General features: G+C 44.8%; 4 protein-coding genes across 4 annotated transcripts; 3 read left to right on the forward strand and 1 right to left on the reverse strand.

Moving 5' to 3' along the window:
- Positions 1–742: 742 nt before the first annotated feature.
- BJ212DRAFT_1484729 (uncharacterized protein) lies at positions 743–1,646 on the forward strand (the record flags this gene model as incomplete). Its single annotated transcript, XM_041340852.1, has 2 exons — positions 743–765; positions 839–1,646. 2 exons carry the CDS (start codon positions 743–745, stop codon positions 1,644–1,646), a joined length of 831 nt encoding a protein of 276 aa, XP_041188864.1.
- A 4,963-nt stretch (positions 1,647–6,609) lies between these two features.
- On the reverse strand, positions 6,610–7,271 carry BJ212DRAFT_1484730 (uncharacterized protein; the record flags this gene model as incomplete). The annotated part of the gene is made up of 3 exons (XM_041340853.1): positions 6,610–6,740; positions 6,788–6,959; positions 7,131–7,271. The coding sequence occupies 3 exons, from the start codon at positions 7,269–7,271 to the stop codon at positions 6,610–6,612; spliced, it is 444 nt and encodes a 147-aa protein (XP_041188865.1).
- A 785-nt stretch (positions 7,272–8,056) lies between these two features.
- BJ212DRAFT_1302779 (uncharacterized protein) lies at positions 8,057–11,540 on the forward strand (the record flags this gene model as incomplete). The annotated part of the gene is made up of 12 exons (XM_041333314.1): positions 8,057–8,207; positions 8,601–8,828; positions 8,885–9,233; positions 9,291–9,518; positions 9,612–9,731; positions 9,787–9,820; positions 9,866–10,183; positions 10,316–10,490; positions 10,624–10,722; positions 10,800–11,285; positions 11,340–11,390; positions 11,449–11,540. The coding sequence occupies 12 exons, from the start codon at positions 8,057–8,059 to the stop codon at positions 11,538–11,540; spliced, it is 2,331 nt and encodes a 776-aa protein (XP_041188866.1).
- Positions 11,541–11,623: 83 nt separating this feature from the next.
- Positions 11,624–12,328, forward strand: BJ212DRAFT_1484733 (uncharacterized protein; the record flags this gene model as incomplete). Its single annotated transcript, XM_041340854.1, has 3 exons — positions 11,624–11,948; positions 12,004–12,109; positions 12,157–12,328. The coding sequence occupies 3 exons, from the start codon at positions 11,624–11,626 to the stop codon at positions 12,326–12,328; spliced, it is 603 nt and encodes a 200-aa protein (XP_041188867.1).
- Between the last annotated feature and the right edge of the window lie 546 nt (positions 12,329–12,874).

Raw genomic sequence — 12,874 nt, forward strand, 5'->3', positions numbered from 1 at the left:
TGCATTGATGTGTCATCTGCAATAACAACACTGCGCTTCCCTAACGCTCGAGTCGTCTCAGATCTGCGAGTCGATCTCCTCTCTCTTGATGTTTCACCATTAGTAAGTAATCTATCACGCATTCCATCATTTTCATTGCTCGTCGGTCTTGATGCATCTCCTTCTTGCGGTTCCTGTAGGTATGTTTCTTCTAAGGTTCATTTCCCTGCCAAGTACTCACATCTTGGTCCCTGTCCTGCCAGCGCCCTGTCGCTCTAATCCTTTTGCAGCAAGGTTCATACCTTGACATTCCTCAGTGATCAATCGTAAGTCCTTAACGGCCCTGATTCGTTTGGTCATCCCTCGCTTATACCACGATGCACAATGTCTTGTCCCCTTGCCCATGCCCCCAGCTATGATCCTCGCTCGCTCTTGCACCAACCTCGACCTTCCTCATGACCCATGTCTTTCCTGGTCGCTTATGTGCGTCATTCCTCGTCTTTCGCCTCTATTGTTTTCATTTTCTCATTTCCAATTCGCAACATTTCAGGTACCTCGATCCCTAGTTACCTCGCCCCATATTTAAGCTCGTTTCTGGTGCCGGCACGCCGTAAATATAACTGATGGACATTACAGCCGACCCATTCTTTCTGTCTTCTCTGCTCTTCGCATCCTGGTGCGTCCCTCTAGCCTGTTTCTATCAGCATTTTCATTTTTACTCTCTGCAGCTTGCCTCCCTTACAGCATTTCTTCGATCCATACCATGTCTGACCAGGAGGACCGCATGTGAGTCTCATTGTGTTTTTTATTTACAATTTTCAACTGCTAACTACTCTCGCACTTCCGCTCATCATTCAAGGTTGGAAAGCGACGACGATGATATGGCTCCCCTCACCTTTCAAGATGCAGCTCGACAAGGCGATGAAGACGAGCCTCGACCTTTCGATCTTGCCGACGTCCCTTCATCGGTCGAGGCAGATGATGCCTTGCCTCAGACCGAGATCCTCGAGTGTCTCTTCATGTCCCAGGATGGAGGGCGTTCCACGGGTCGTACCTGGGAGCAGACAAAGGTGCAGTCAGTCAACCTCTCCACCCTCGCCAGGACCTTCAAGAAAGGCGACAAAGCAACTGCAATTAATTTTTTGCATCGCCGCTCCGCTCTTCGGCTCGACGACGACTTCTACTACAACAATGAAGATGAGATGCTTGCGTGGGACGCCTCGAATCATTTCCTCGACTTTTGCCTTGTCGTAGGAGGCTCCATCGGTTTGCACGCATTACTTCCGAACAGGGTCGTCGACCACACCTTTTCCATCGCCCTCAACCTATGTCTGCCCACCCGTCTCTTTCGCCCCAAGTTCGGCAAATTGGGTTTTGATCCCACGGGCTGCATGTTGGCGATCGGCACTGGACCTTCCTGTGAATATTGGCTGGCATTTTGCCATCAAGAGAATTTGGACGACATCGACATCGCCAACAATGTCCCCCTTCTGAGCGACAAACAACATGGCGACACCAGACTGTCGTCCTCGCACTTTCGCATGGCGGTAATGTTCTTGGCGTACGCCCTCTCCAAAAATCCCAATCTCCCCATCTACGTCATGCACCATTATGGCACCGACGATGACCTGAGCACGTGGAGGATCAAGGACGTGTCAAATATATAGTGAGTTTCATTTCCTAGATCATCCTTTACACTACGTCTCTCGCAGACGCTTCTCGTATTTTCTTAGACGCTCGTCATTTCAGTCTATGCTGGTTCTATACATACCTCCTATCATGTGGTCCGCCCTTGTCACGTGTAGTGACGGTGGACCTCTCGTTCACAACATTCATCAAACACCACTCTCTTGCATATATCGATCCATTCCCATTTAACCAACGTGTTATATACTTTCCACGTACATAGCCTTATGTGGTCCGCGTTTCTGCCTAGTAGCCACGGCGGGTCTCCGTGTCATGTCGTCTCGCTCGAGCACATCGCTGACAATTAATTATGTGTGTAGCCCGCAGACCACTTGGGACCTGCGTCTTGCTGATTTGCAAGAACTTCACAATACAATTCTAAGGGCACATTTGTAACCTGGTATGGGCGTTTCACGATGTTCCGAGGGTCGGCATAGGGTCGAACTTTTCGCCTGTTTCGGTCACCGAACAGATCTTTTCTGTCGATGTGGGCGTCTAGGACTCCCGCTGTGTATGGACACAATACATATGTGTATGCATGTGCCGATGTGGGCGTCTAGGACTCCCACGATGCACAGGCGCATCCCACCTTACACTTCCGTAACACTTCACATATCACCCATACACACCCCTCCCATGACGTTGGCCTTCCAGGACTCCCACTGTGCGAGGGCTCGAAAATATCGGACCTCATCTACATGCGCACACAGTGAGTGGGCGTCCAAGACTCCCACTGTGTTGGGGGATTGAAACATTTACAGCCTATCGTGATGGTGGCCTTCCAAGACTCCCGCTGTGTTGGGGGATTGAAATACATCATACAGCCTATCACTACAGTGGCCTTCCAGGACTCTCACCATGTGAGGGCTTGCAAACATCGGACCTCATCTGCATGCCCATACAGTGAGTGGGCTTCCAAGACTCCCACTGTGTTGGAGGATTGAAATATATCATACAGCCTATCATTAACAGTGGCCTTCCAGGACTCCCACCACGTGGGGGCTCAACAATGTCAGACCTCATCTGCATGCACATACAGTGAGCGGGCTTCCAAGACTCCCACTGTGTTGGGGGATTGCAACACATCATACAGCCTATCATTATAGTGCCCTTCTAGGACTTATCATACCCAGCGGGTGTCCATGACTCCCACTGTGTGAGGGAATTACTCAAGTGATAGTAGCCATTCAATGTGCGCAGATTTGACACATAAGCAACACTGTCATAACACTGGCCTTCCAAGACTCCCACTACGTTGGGAGTATTACACAAATCACACTGCCTTGCATCATTCACAGTGAGTGGGCTTCCAGGACTCCCACTGTGTTGGCTCATGAATCGTATCCAACCACCTGTCATCACAGTGGCCTTCCTGGACTCCCATTGTGCATACAATTATCCACCAGCCACCGGTGCATTAATATTGAAAGTGGCAGCTTGCTTCACACTTGCACCATAATAATAATGTACAATTGTGATGGATCCACTATCACTTAACTTACAGCTGATTCCGAAACCATGCGGAATCGCAAAATCAAAACTTGTGCGTCGCATGCAATGACTAGTCTACATCAGATGCATCCAAGGGAAGTGTTTCATGCGAGGCTACTGCTACTCAATCTTACCAATACTGACTCTCGATGGAATCATTGCTTATGATATCATTGAGGGACCAGCATCAGTGAATTGATGAGTCCGTGATATGGTAGCCATGAGAAATATAGGATGATATAATTCTGCTCCTGCTGAATATACCTATATATATGGCAAAAAATATGAGTGATCGGTACATAGCCATGGATGTTTGAAAATCCATTTTACCATGAGGAGTTTGTGACAAGATCATGATGTTGTACCGCTGCAGCGATCAATGTGCAGTAGCATCATTTAGTCACACTTGTTGACTCGTACCATATTCCTTCATTTATGTTTTGAACTACCAAGTGATATAAGACTTTATCATGGAAAACACCATTAGCACTTGTAACCTAATGTAGATTCCTATGAGAGTTTCTGACAAGGCCATGTTACAGTGCCCCACTCTTTTTCTCATCATCACTGCGGACTCCTATATGGCTGTACTTCTAATGCTTCCTTTTCACTGTGCTGTTTCCTCATGGTCTCCCTTATCTTTGACTCATACCTTGTTTTCCCATGAACCTTCCTTTCTCAGTAGTCGTTACCCTTTGCCCAGCCTGGTCTGTGCACGATTTCCTTATGTATATAAACCCTAGCTACCACTTGTATTTTCTCTAACTTGAATCTACTCAGTTCTCTTTGATACTCAAACTCTAGCTCCTTGGGAAGGAGGCTAGCCATTGTCCCATTTGAACCTTAGATCCTGTGGGAGTCTAAGTGATCGCTCCTGAGGGAAGCATTGATTTGATAAGGCTCAGTCCTTGATCGACCCTGACCTTGATTCCTTTATTGGAATGACGCTCTATCCGAGTTCGTAACAGGCCATGACTTTGTGCCATCATGGCCAGCGAGGTATGATAGTGTAATTAGGTACCATTCATTGAGCCATATAATATTCCCTCATTTATATTTGATTTACAAAACTATATAAGTGGGTTCAAATATTGTGTAAATTACAATGTCATCCAAGGTCATGCACATGACCATCACCCTGCTCCACAAGGCCAGAAAATCAGGACCCAAACACTCATTCACAAATGATGATTTATTTGTATATATATGTGTCCCGTTTCTTTCACAGTAAATGACTAGTTCTTTGGCGCTACTGTGGTGTTCTCAATCAAATTTTTTTGACCATTGTATCAGCCTCTAGGGTTCAAACATTTACAGGTATAGCTAAATTCATTGTCAATGACTGTTTACATCGACAGCCTCAGATTTTACTAATGAATTATTGTGGGTAACCCCAAATCACATGACCAGTGCAAGTGGCTGAAATTGATTTGTCATTGTTTGTGCAGGACAGAGCAAGGTGAAAGTCAGCAATGCTAGAGTGCTTGAGCTTACAGGATGCTTAGGTAAGCCATTTGAAAAATTTCATGCAAGTTCCTTTCAATTTTGTTTCACTACTACTACTACCACCCTCTCGAGCTCAGTGTTTCCTTGTTAAGGTCGTACTCAAAGGATAACTGGATCCGAAGGGTTTTGGCCTCAGCTCATGCACTGTGCCCCTTACCCGAGTATTGCCCCTTATTTCAGGAAGGCAAGACTAACACGTCCAGAAGGTTGGACAAGTAGCATAACGGATCCAGATGACTTCCGGATGAGGGATAAGTATTGTAGGGCTAACCCGGACGAGTCCAGGCTAGAAACTAACAGTAATGGACTGTCAGAGACAGAGGCGGATATGGATAGACTATAGGAATCAATCCTAAGTCTTGGAGGGTGATGAGAGTAGAGATACTCAAGTCTGGAGGACAGGAATGAGTAGAACTAAGATGATATTCAAACTGAGGTACTACAGAAAGTTACAGGAGGTTATATACTATAGGTATCTAATGGAATGATCAATCAGCAGAGTCTGAGGCTATGTACAAACCATGTGGATAGTCTATTGGTAAGTAGAACGGATCACAAATCATGAAATGGAAATGAAACATAGGTAGTGGATCAGGGAGCAGGATGGATATACAGATAACCAAAATACCGGAGTTAGGGGGTTACTGAAAGTAGACGAACACTGGTTGTGGATTCAGATGAGTTGTGGACCAGACCGGACGAGTGGACAGATTGAATGACAAGATGTTGGAGGGGGATAAGATGTGGATAGGATCAGAGATAAGATGTGGATCTGAGATGAGATAAGGGTCGGATCTGAGATCCAGATATGTGGATATGACATTCCTGGCCTCCCTGGCCTTTCCTTGTGTTCCCTCCCTAGCCTTTCATGGTGCTCCCTCCTTGGCCTTTCCTTGTGGTTCCTCCCTGGCCCTTCCTCATGGTCCCATCCTGGCTGTTCTTTGTGGCCACTCTGTCATCCATCTCGTGCTATTCCCTCTCCACTATCTTTCCCTGTTTCTTTTTTGTCCTGTAACTACATATGTATTCTAATATATATATAATTGATTTTCTTCATAAAATGAGTGTTAAGGTTGAGAATTATTTGGTGCTGGTGATAAGATGGCAGGTGGTTGCAGGCAATTTGTCATGTTTGCATTTTTGGTAGTTCTGTGCAACTTACTCCAGATAGTATCATTTTGATAGATATTATATAAATTTTAGGGGTAGACAAAGCTTTGTAAACCTTTATATTTTCGAGTCAATTACCTGATGCTTCGTAGTTGTGAACCTTCCTTCCGTTATGGCATTACTGATTAATCTAGCTCAACTGTCGACTTCTGCCACACCTTCACTTCAACTGTGAGTTTGAGTGAAATCAGGACCTTTTCTCAATCATAAAATTTTGTAAGAAAATCAGGGAAGCTTCTTTCCTCAATAAGGCCAAACATAACAATGTGATTGTCAATAGCAGAATTATGCTGGTTCTTGTGATTATGTACTATATATCATGATATATGGCCTTGTACTTTCTTCATGAGTTCACTGATGAGTGATGAGCAAGTGATTTACACAATTCTTGTGCAAGCATGTGGCAAGGTTTCATTCATATGACTTGGATCAGAAGTTGACTCATTGTTTGCAGCTGCCTTTAACCAGCCCATATCCAGGGCCATGTAGTGTCTTGGTTTTTGACAATTGCCACATTCACCATAGCAACAAGGTCCATTGTCTCATCGAGGAAGAAGCTCTATGCAGGCTTGTATTTCTGCCTCCATATTCACCTGACTACAATCCTATTGAGCAAGCCTTTCTACTATCAAAGCATATTTATGACAACATTTTGATGACAAGGCTTTAATGAGTATGGTATGAGCACATCAAGCCATCACACCTGATAAGGCAGAAGGTTATTTTCGAGCTTCTGGGTATATTGCCCAGCTATTCTACTGATTCATAGTGCTAGTTCTAAATAAAAGGATTTTCTGCATCTGCATGATTACCCTCTGACTTGAAGGTGAACCCAGGAGGAAAGATAACCCACCTCTTCCTGTTTTTGCAGAAGTAGTAAAGGTTGTAGTGCAGAATTTTGTGCTCTGCTAATGACTTGTCAGCATACACAATGAATTGGGATATAGCTATGCACCTGGCCATGTGACACTGCCTTTCTTCAGCCAAATAATGTCACCTGCACTAAGACCAACTCGAGCAAGATCTTGGTCAGCCATGTCCACAAGTATATCTGGACCTATACCAATGCCACACAGAGAGGCTTCATATGTTGAGGCAAATGCAACACCAAGGTGGTCTTCGGCATACTTCAGAAAACAAGTGAGTGTCAAGGGTGTTGGAGCAACAGGTGACGTGACAGGGAGTGATATCACAGTTCAAACAAGAACTGGTGTCAAAGGGGTAGCCTCATGTGTGAGATCTCGCACAGTTTGCAACAAGAGCATAGATGTGAGTGAACTGATGTCAGTTGTACTAACTGGTGTAGCTGCAGGTGTTGCAGCAGGAGCAGTTGCAAAATGACACATTGTATGCAAAGCAGGGTCACACTTCATGGGATCAAAGGATGGGATATTGGGTGGTACTGTGGTGGTAGCCTCTCCGTTGTACTTGATTTTCATACTAAGTATTAATCATTATAATTTGATGTCAATCAGAAACATACCATTGCACAAGCCCAGTCCTTGATCATTGTGCATTGCCCCTTTTAAGAAGCCTCATGATGGGGAGTTGACAAAGAACCAGAAGTCATTTAATTATCACCTCTCTAAGATATTTTTTTTTGAAGGGTCATATTTTAATAAATTGATTTTATTTATTTAGATCCATGGTCATGTTGAACACATGTTTGCTGTTCTAAAGGGATGATTCCAGTCCCTTTGAGAGCTCCAGTTCAGGATTGTAAGGATCCATGATCCTTTACGCACAGACCTTATCTTTACATCAAAATGGCAACACCCATCCACATGACTCATTAATATGAATAGGCTCAAACACTTCATATCCAACTTACATGGATACATTCCTTCATCTCCCTTTTTCCATTTTCTTTCATTACTTTACCTTGTGCTTAGACCTAACCATCTCCTTGTTTCACCAAAGTATTTTCACCTCGCCATATGCTTCATGTTCTCATTCCAGCCTAGTCAAGTATTTGAAAATGTATATATACTGCTCATGTACTCTCCTACCTACAGTGAATCTTAGAGTCAGATCCCCACTCCAAGTACGACCAAAAAGTCCCTTAGAAAGTCTCTATCATGGCTGTTTCCCAACTTGTCTTGCTTCAGAATCATTTTTGCTCGCAATTCCCTACTGAACTCACACTGAGCCTTACAGGATCCAGGCTAAGAAAGACATTGATTTTGCTGTACAGTGGATTAAGTATTGTATCATGCTGCACAACATGATCATTTGCTTTGAAATTGAGCATCACAAGAAGGATGGAACATACAAGAGTTCTCTAAAGTGGGCTTATGGAGAGGGGGAAGATTTTATTGATCAAGAGATTGAGAGTCCAGATGGTGATGAAGTAGTTGGTGACAGGTCATATGAAGGTACTCCAGGTCAAGCTGCTCATACAAGGCCGATGTATCCATTCTTTGACAGTCCTCACTTAGGTGCACAACACAGGGAAGGATGATAACCAACAACAATGCTTATTTGAACATGTACTACTACCAATACACCTGTACAACAAATGTATATACCTATGTAATATGAATGAAAGTACCACAAGACATAGAACATGCACATATTCAATGGAAAAAATGAGTAACAACAAATGATGACAACAACACAACCCCTGACAATGATGATGATAAGATAACAATGTGGACAGGACAAGGGGATGGACAACGATGGATGCAGATAATGACAGATGCAGATAGCAACAGTGACAACACAACAGAACAACTCATCCAGTTTCTCCATCTGATGTGGCCTTGGAGGCCTGCATCATTTGGTGGAACTGGATCTTGAGGCAGAGGATTTCTGCTTCCTTGTCAAGCACCAAGGAATGTGCTTGGTGGACCTGAATATCTGTCTCATAAAGCCAAATCTGGGTATCTTTGGCCTCTTGCAGGCACTGATAGCTGACCGTGGCTTGGGAGACTTTATGCTCCTGGGTAGTGCGAAGCCAGTCATATTTCTTTATGTCACAATTGTGCTCAGCAGGTGTCTGTACAAAACCTCTTTGATTCAGTTGGGTGATCGTATCTCACTGTGGAACCAGTCATTTCAGATCCCACTGACAACCTCAAGGCTCTTCTCATGCAAAATTTCCATTCATCTCTGGATGTATCTTCTATACCAGAGGTCTTAACCCCTGAAGAGAGAAGGCCACTGCTCAAAGTCATGTCCTGGGATCTTTTCATGGTGGATGTCTGTCGCCATCCAAAGGAAGTTAAAGCAGTGGAAACACTGAAGGGGAAGCACCATCATGAGGAGCATCTCGGTCTTTTCAAGGCTGTAAGCATGCTGGTGGCAAACCACTTTCATGTTGCTGGTACCATCCTTGATGGCAATCCAAACAAATTGCTTATAGTGAAAATACTGTTGGATGGTAGCAATGTCACTTGCCAGTCATCACTAACTTTGTCTCCTTTAGATATGATTTGTCTTTAACCACCTGTTGACAGAAAACAGTGGCATCCAATTTCCAAGGACAACCATGCATATCCTGACATGATTGTCCAGCTCATCCAAGCCATTATCCGGCTTCACTCTGGACAGGGTGTTGAGTCAATGTTCTCATTCGACCTTGATATTAACCAAACCAAGTTCTTGGACACTTTCATTGATGGCATGATGTCCTCTGACATGAGCATCAATAAGGAGAACATCAAACATTTCCATGAGTTGATATGGTCATTGATGGATGGATCCAGTTTTCATGGAGGTCAACCATGGGCCAATGTCATACAGTGCTTTATCTGGTTATGTGCACTCTGACATGACAGGAACTTCTATGAGGCAGGCGACCTTTCACCAGATCTTGCCAAATTAGAATATTTTGTGAATAGTACTGCGCTTGTTCATGCATTGTGGTATCAGAAGGATGGTGATCTGGGCGAAATTGAGTGAGTCCCACTTGGACATTTGTGAGCATAGCTCATCTATTCAATGTCTTTTCAGGCATGTCCTTGTGGTTCATAATGAGGTCTTGGCTGTGAGACACTCCAACACCTTTAATATGCTGTTTTAATACCAGCAGTTTTCTTTGTCCTTGGCCTTAAACAAGCAAAGGGAGCCAAAGGTCTTCTTTGACCCAGGATTCCAGTGGCTTTCTGTTGGAGCAGAGAGGATGTGTCTCACTGCATTTCACCAGGGTATCCAAATGCTCCTTCAACAGGTGAAGGACTGGTATCTCCTGCTTACAAATGGACACACCGTATTCGATGGCATGCCAAACAATCTGAATGACGACATGACCAACACCATCAGGGGACATTCCTTTGTGAAGGACAAGCAGTTTGACTCTATCAAACTGGATTTTCTCTGCAGTTTGGTTCAGGATCATAACCTGGCCATGGTGGATGGAGACAGATGTCTTGGTTAGAACATACCAGCAGTCAAAGATGTCCTATGGAAGAGTAAAGAAGTATGGAAGCCACTATATCATTTGCTCTATGTCACTAGTCAAATCTCCATGTGATTGGTGCAGTTTCTTGAACATCACACCTCCAACAGCAATTGCCATTGCAACATCTTCATTCAGGGCCAGGAGATGATTCCATTGTCTGGGTACAGCAAAACCACTCAGATTGTGAATAAAGATTCATGTACCCCTGCATTCATCAACCCTAAAGTTGGACAGTTCTTGTTTGAATTCCTTGCAGGTGGGTTGAGAAATGCTGAAGCAATTCTGGCAAAGGTAGCATATGGGAACACTGCACACCATGAATATAAGACATAGGTCACTGCATCTTTGCCTGTCATTGTGAATGTTCTCACACACTTCTTAAATTTTAGGTATCTGGTCATGGATAATGGGAGTAGAATCAGACCTGACCAATGATACTCAGGATTTAAGCAGAGGAACCACAAGGTTTTTGGCTGCAGATAGGGTGTGTGAGCCTTCCAGCAAGGTGCCATTGCCATGGCAAGGGAATTTATATCTCCAAATGATGCATTTGCTATGGCAGAAGATCTCCTAGCAGAGGGTGCAGACCACTCCACAGACATTGACAAGGAGCACTACGGCCTTGTGTATGGCTCAATACCTGAACTTACCAACAATACCATGTCAAAGCATTGTTGGCTGAATGAGGAATGGCAGGCCTTCTGTGGCCTTGGACCCTTCCCACCTCAGACACCAATTAGACAGACAAGGACAAGGAGTACACATACACCAGGTGCATACAGCAGTGGAGCATATTCTGCTGACCTTGCAGGGATGTCTGAGGCAATGTCAACAGTTGCCACCAGTATAGTGACCAAGTTCCTTCAGGAAAATCTGCCACACCTCCTAAAGGATCTTGTCACCACAAACATCCTGCCACCCATTCTGGATGCACTGCAGCAGGATGCTGCTAGGTTCATAGTACCTCAGAACCACACTGTTAATTCTCACAAATTATCATCTGGGATGACCCCTGCTAGAACACTGGGAGATGTCCATGTATGGTCCAGAGGTATGTGCCTATCCTCTTGTGTACCATATGAGATGTTATTCATATATGGAATAGCCAGAGACATATTCCAAAGCAGCCAATCTGGCAGAGACACAGACAAAGGGTGTGAGCCTAGTGACCTGGGTAGGAGCATCAATGTTACAACTGGTGCCTCTGTTTTCAGTGCATGCCCCTCACAGTCCTCCATTTCCACCTTCACTCCTACTCCAGCTCATCGCAAATGAAGCCAAGCCCAAGAATCTCCAAGTTTATTAGACAGTGATGATGATTGGTCAGAATCTCCTTCAAAATGTATTCACCTGGCATCCTACCTAAGTCAAGACCAGCTAAGTGACATAATGCTGCCTAATGATGATGAGGACAGTAGGGATCCACAACATCTTCTGATCCCTTCATCCTCCCAACAGCACTATATACCACATTCAGATCAAGACCTGATCAAGCCTCTTGATCATTCTTCTTCAGCTCTTGCAAACAAGTGGAAAGAGAAGGTCCATAAGGCATTTCAGCTCCTCTTCAAGGACCTAGCAGCAAAAGAAAAGTCCATGGAACAATTGAATGTCATTGTCAGCATGATGACCATCCAGCTGGACATCCTGATCACTCTCAAGACTGGTGGAGGGAAAAGTGCTCTTTGGATGATTGCCCCTCTCATTGATGCTAGTCAGTATTGTATCGTCTTCTGCCCATTTGTCGTTCTTTTGGAAGAACAGATTAGAAAATGCTGCACTGCAGGGCTTTGTTAAGAACCATGTTGCTCAAGGGGGAGAGAGACTGACTCAGAGGGGCTTGGCCTCAGCTTGTATGCTGTGCCCCTTACCCAAGTATGTGCCCTTCATTTTGTATGAGGTCCGATGATGGTTTGATGAAGTCTGGAGGACTTCCGGAGGCTGGCTACTCTGCTGGAGAATGCTAGAGGACTTCCAGAGGAGCGCGGGAAACGTCCAGAGGAGTGCGGGAGAGTTCCGGAGGAATGCAGGAAGTGCTCAGGAGAGTTCCCACCACAAGGTAATACTTCTACAGGAAACAGGATGGAAGGATAGGAGGTCTGAAGGTCCGGAGGACAGGAGGACAGAAGGACAGGATGTCCGAAGGTACAGAGGGCAGGATGTCTGAGGGTTAGGAGGACAGAACATCCAAAGGTACAGAGGGCAGAATGTCCAAAGGACAGGATGCCTGGAGGTACAAGGGACAGGAGGTCCGGAGGTCCAGAAGGAATAGGGGCTACATCGGACAGAGTCCAATGTAGAAACAAACAGAGGTAGACTACCCTAAGGTAGAGTTGGAGAGACAGGGATTGGACCTAAGTCCGGAAAGAGGGTAAGTGCTGGAAAGGCGGAGCTCCGGCCTAGGGAATCAATCCCTAGGCCTGATGAGTAGGACAGACTTAGGTGGATCAAAGTCCAAGAGAGGATTGGGCAAGTCTAAGTTGATATTCAAACTGAGGAACTACAGGAGTATCTACAGGGGTCATATACTGAACAGTATCTGAGGGGATCAGTCAGCAAAGGAGCAAGGCTATGTACGAGCATGTGGAAACACATTAGTAAGTAAGACGGAACATAAGTAAATGAACTCGGAGATGAAGA

This window comes from Suillus subaureus, assembly GCF_016647635.1.
Source record: "Suillus subaureus strain MN1 chromosome Unknown BJ212scaffold_36, whole genome shotgun sequence".
Classification (NCBI taxonomy): Eukaryota; Fungi; Basidiomycota; class Agaricomycetes; order Boletales; family Suillaceae; genus Suillus; species Suillus subaureus.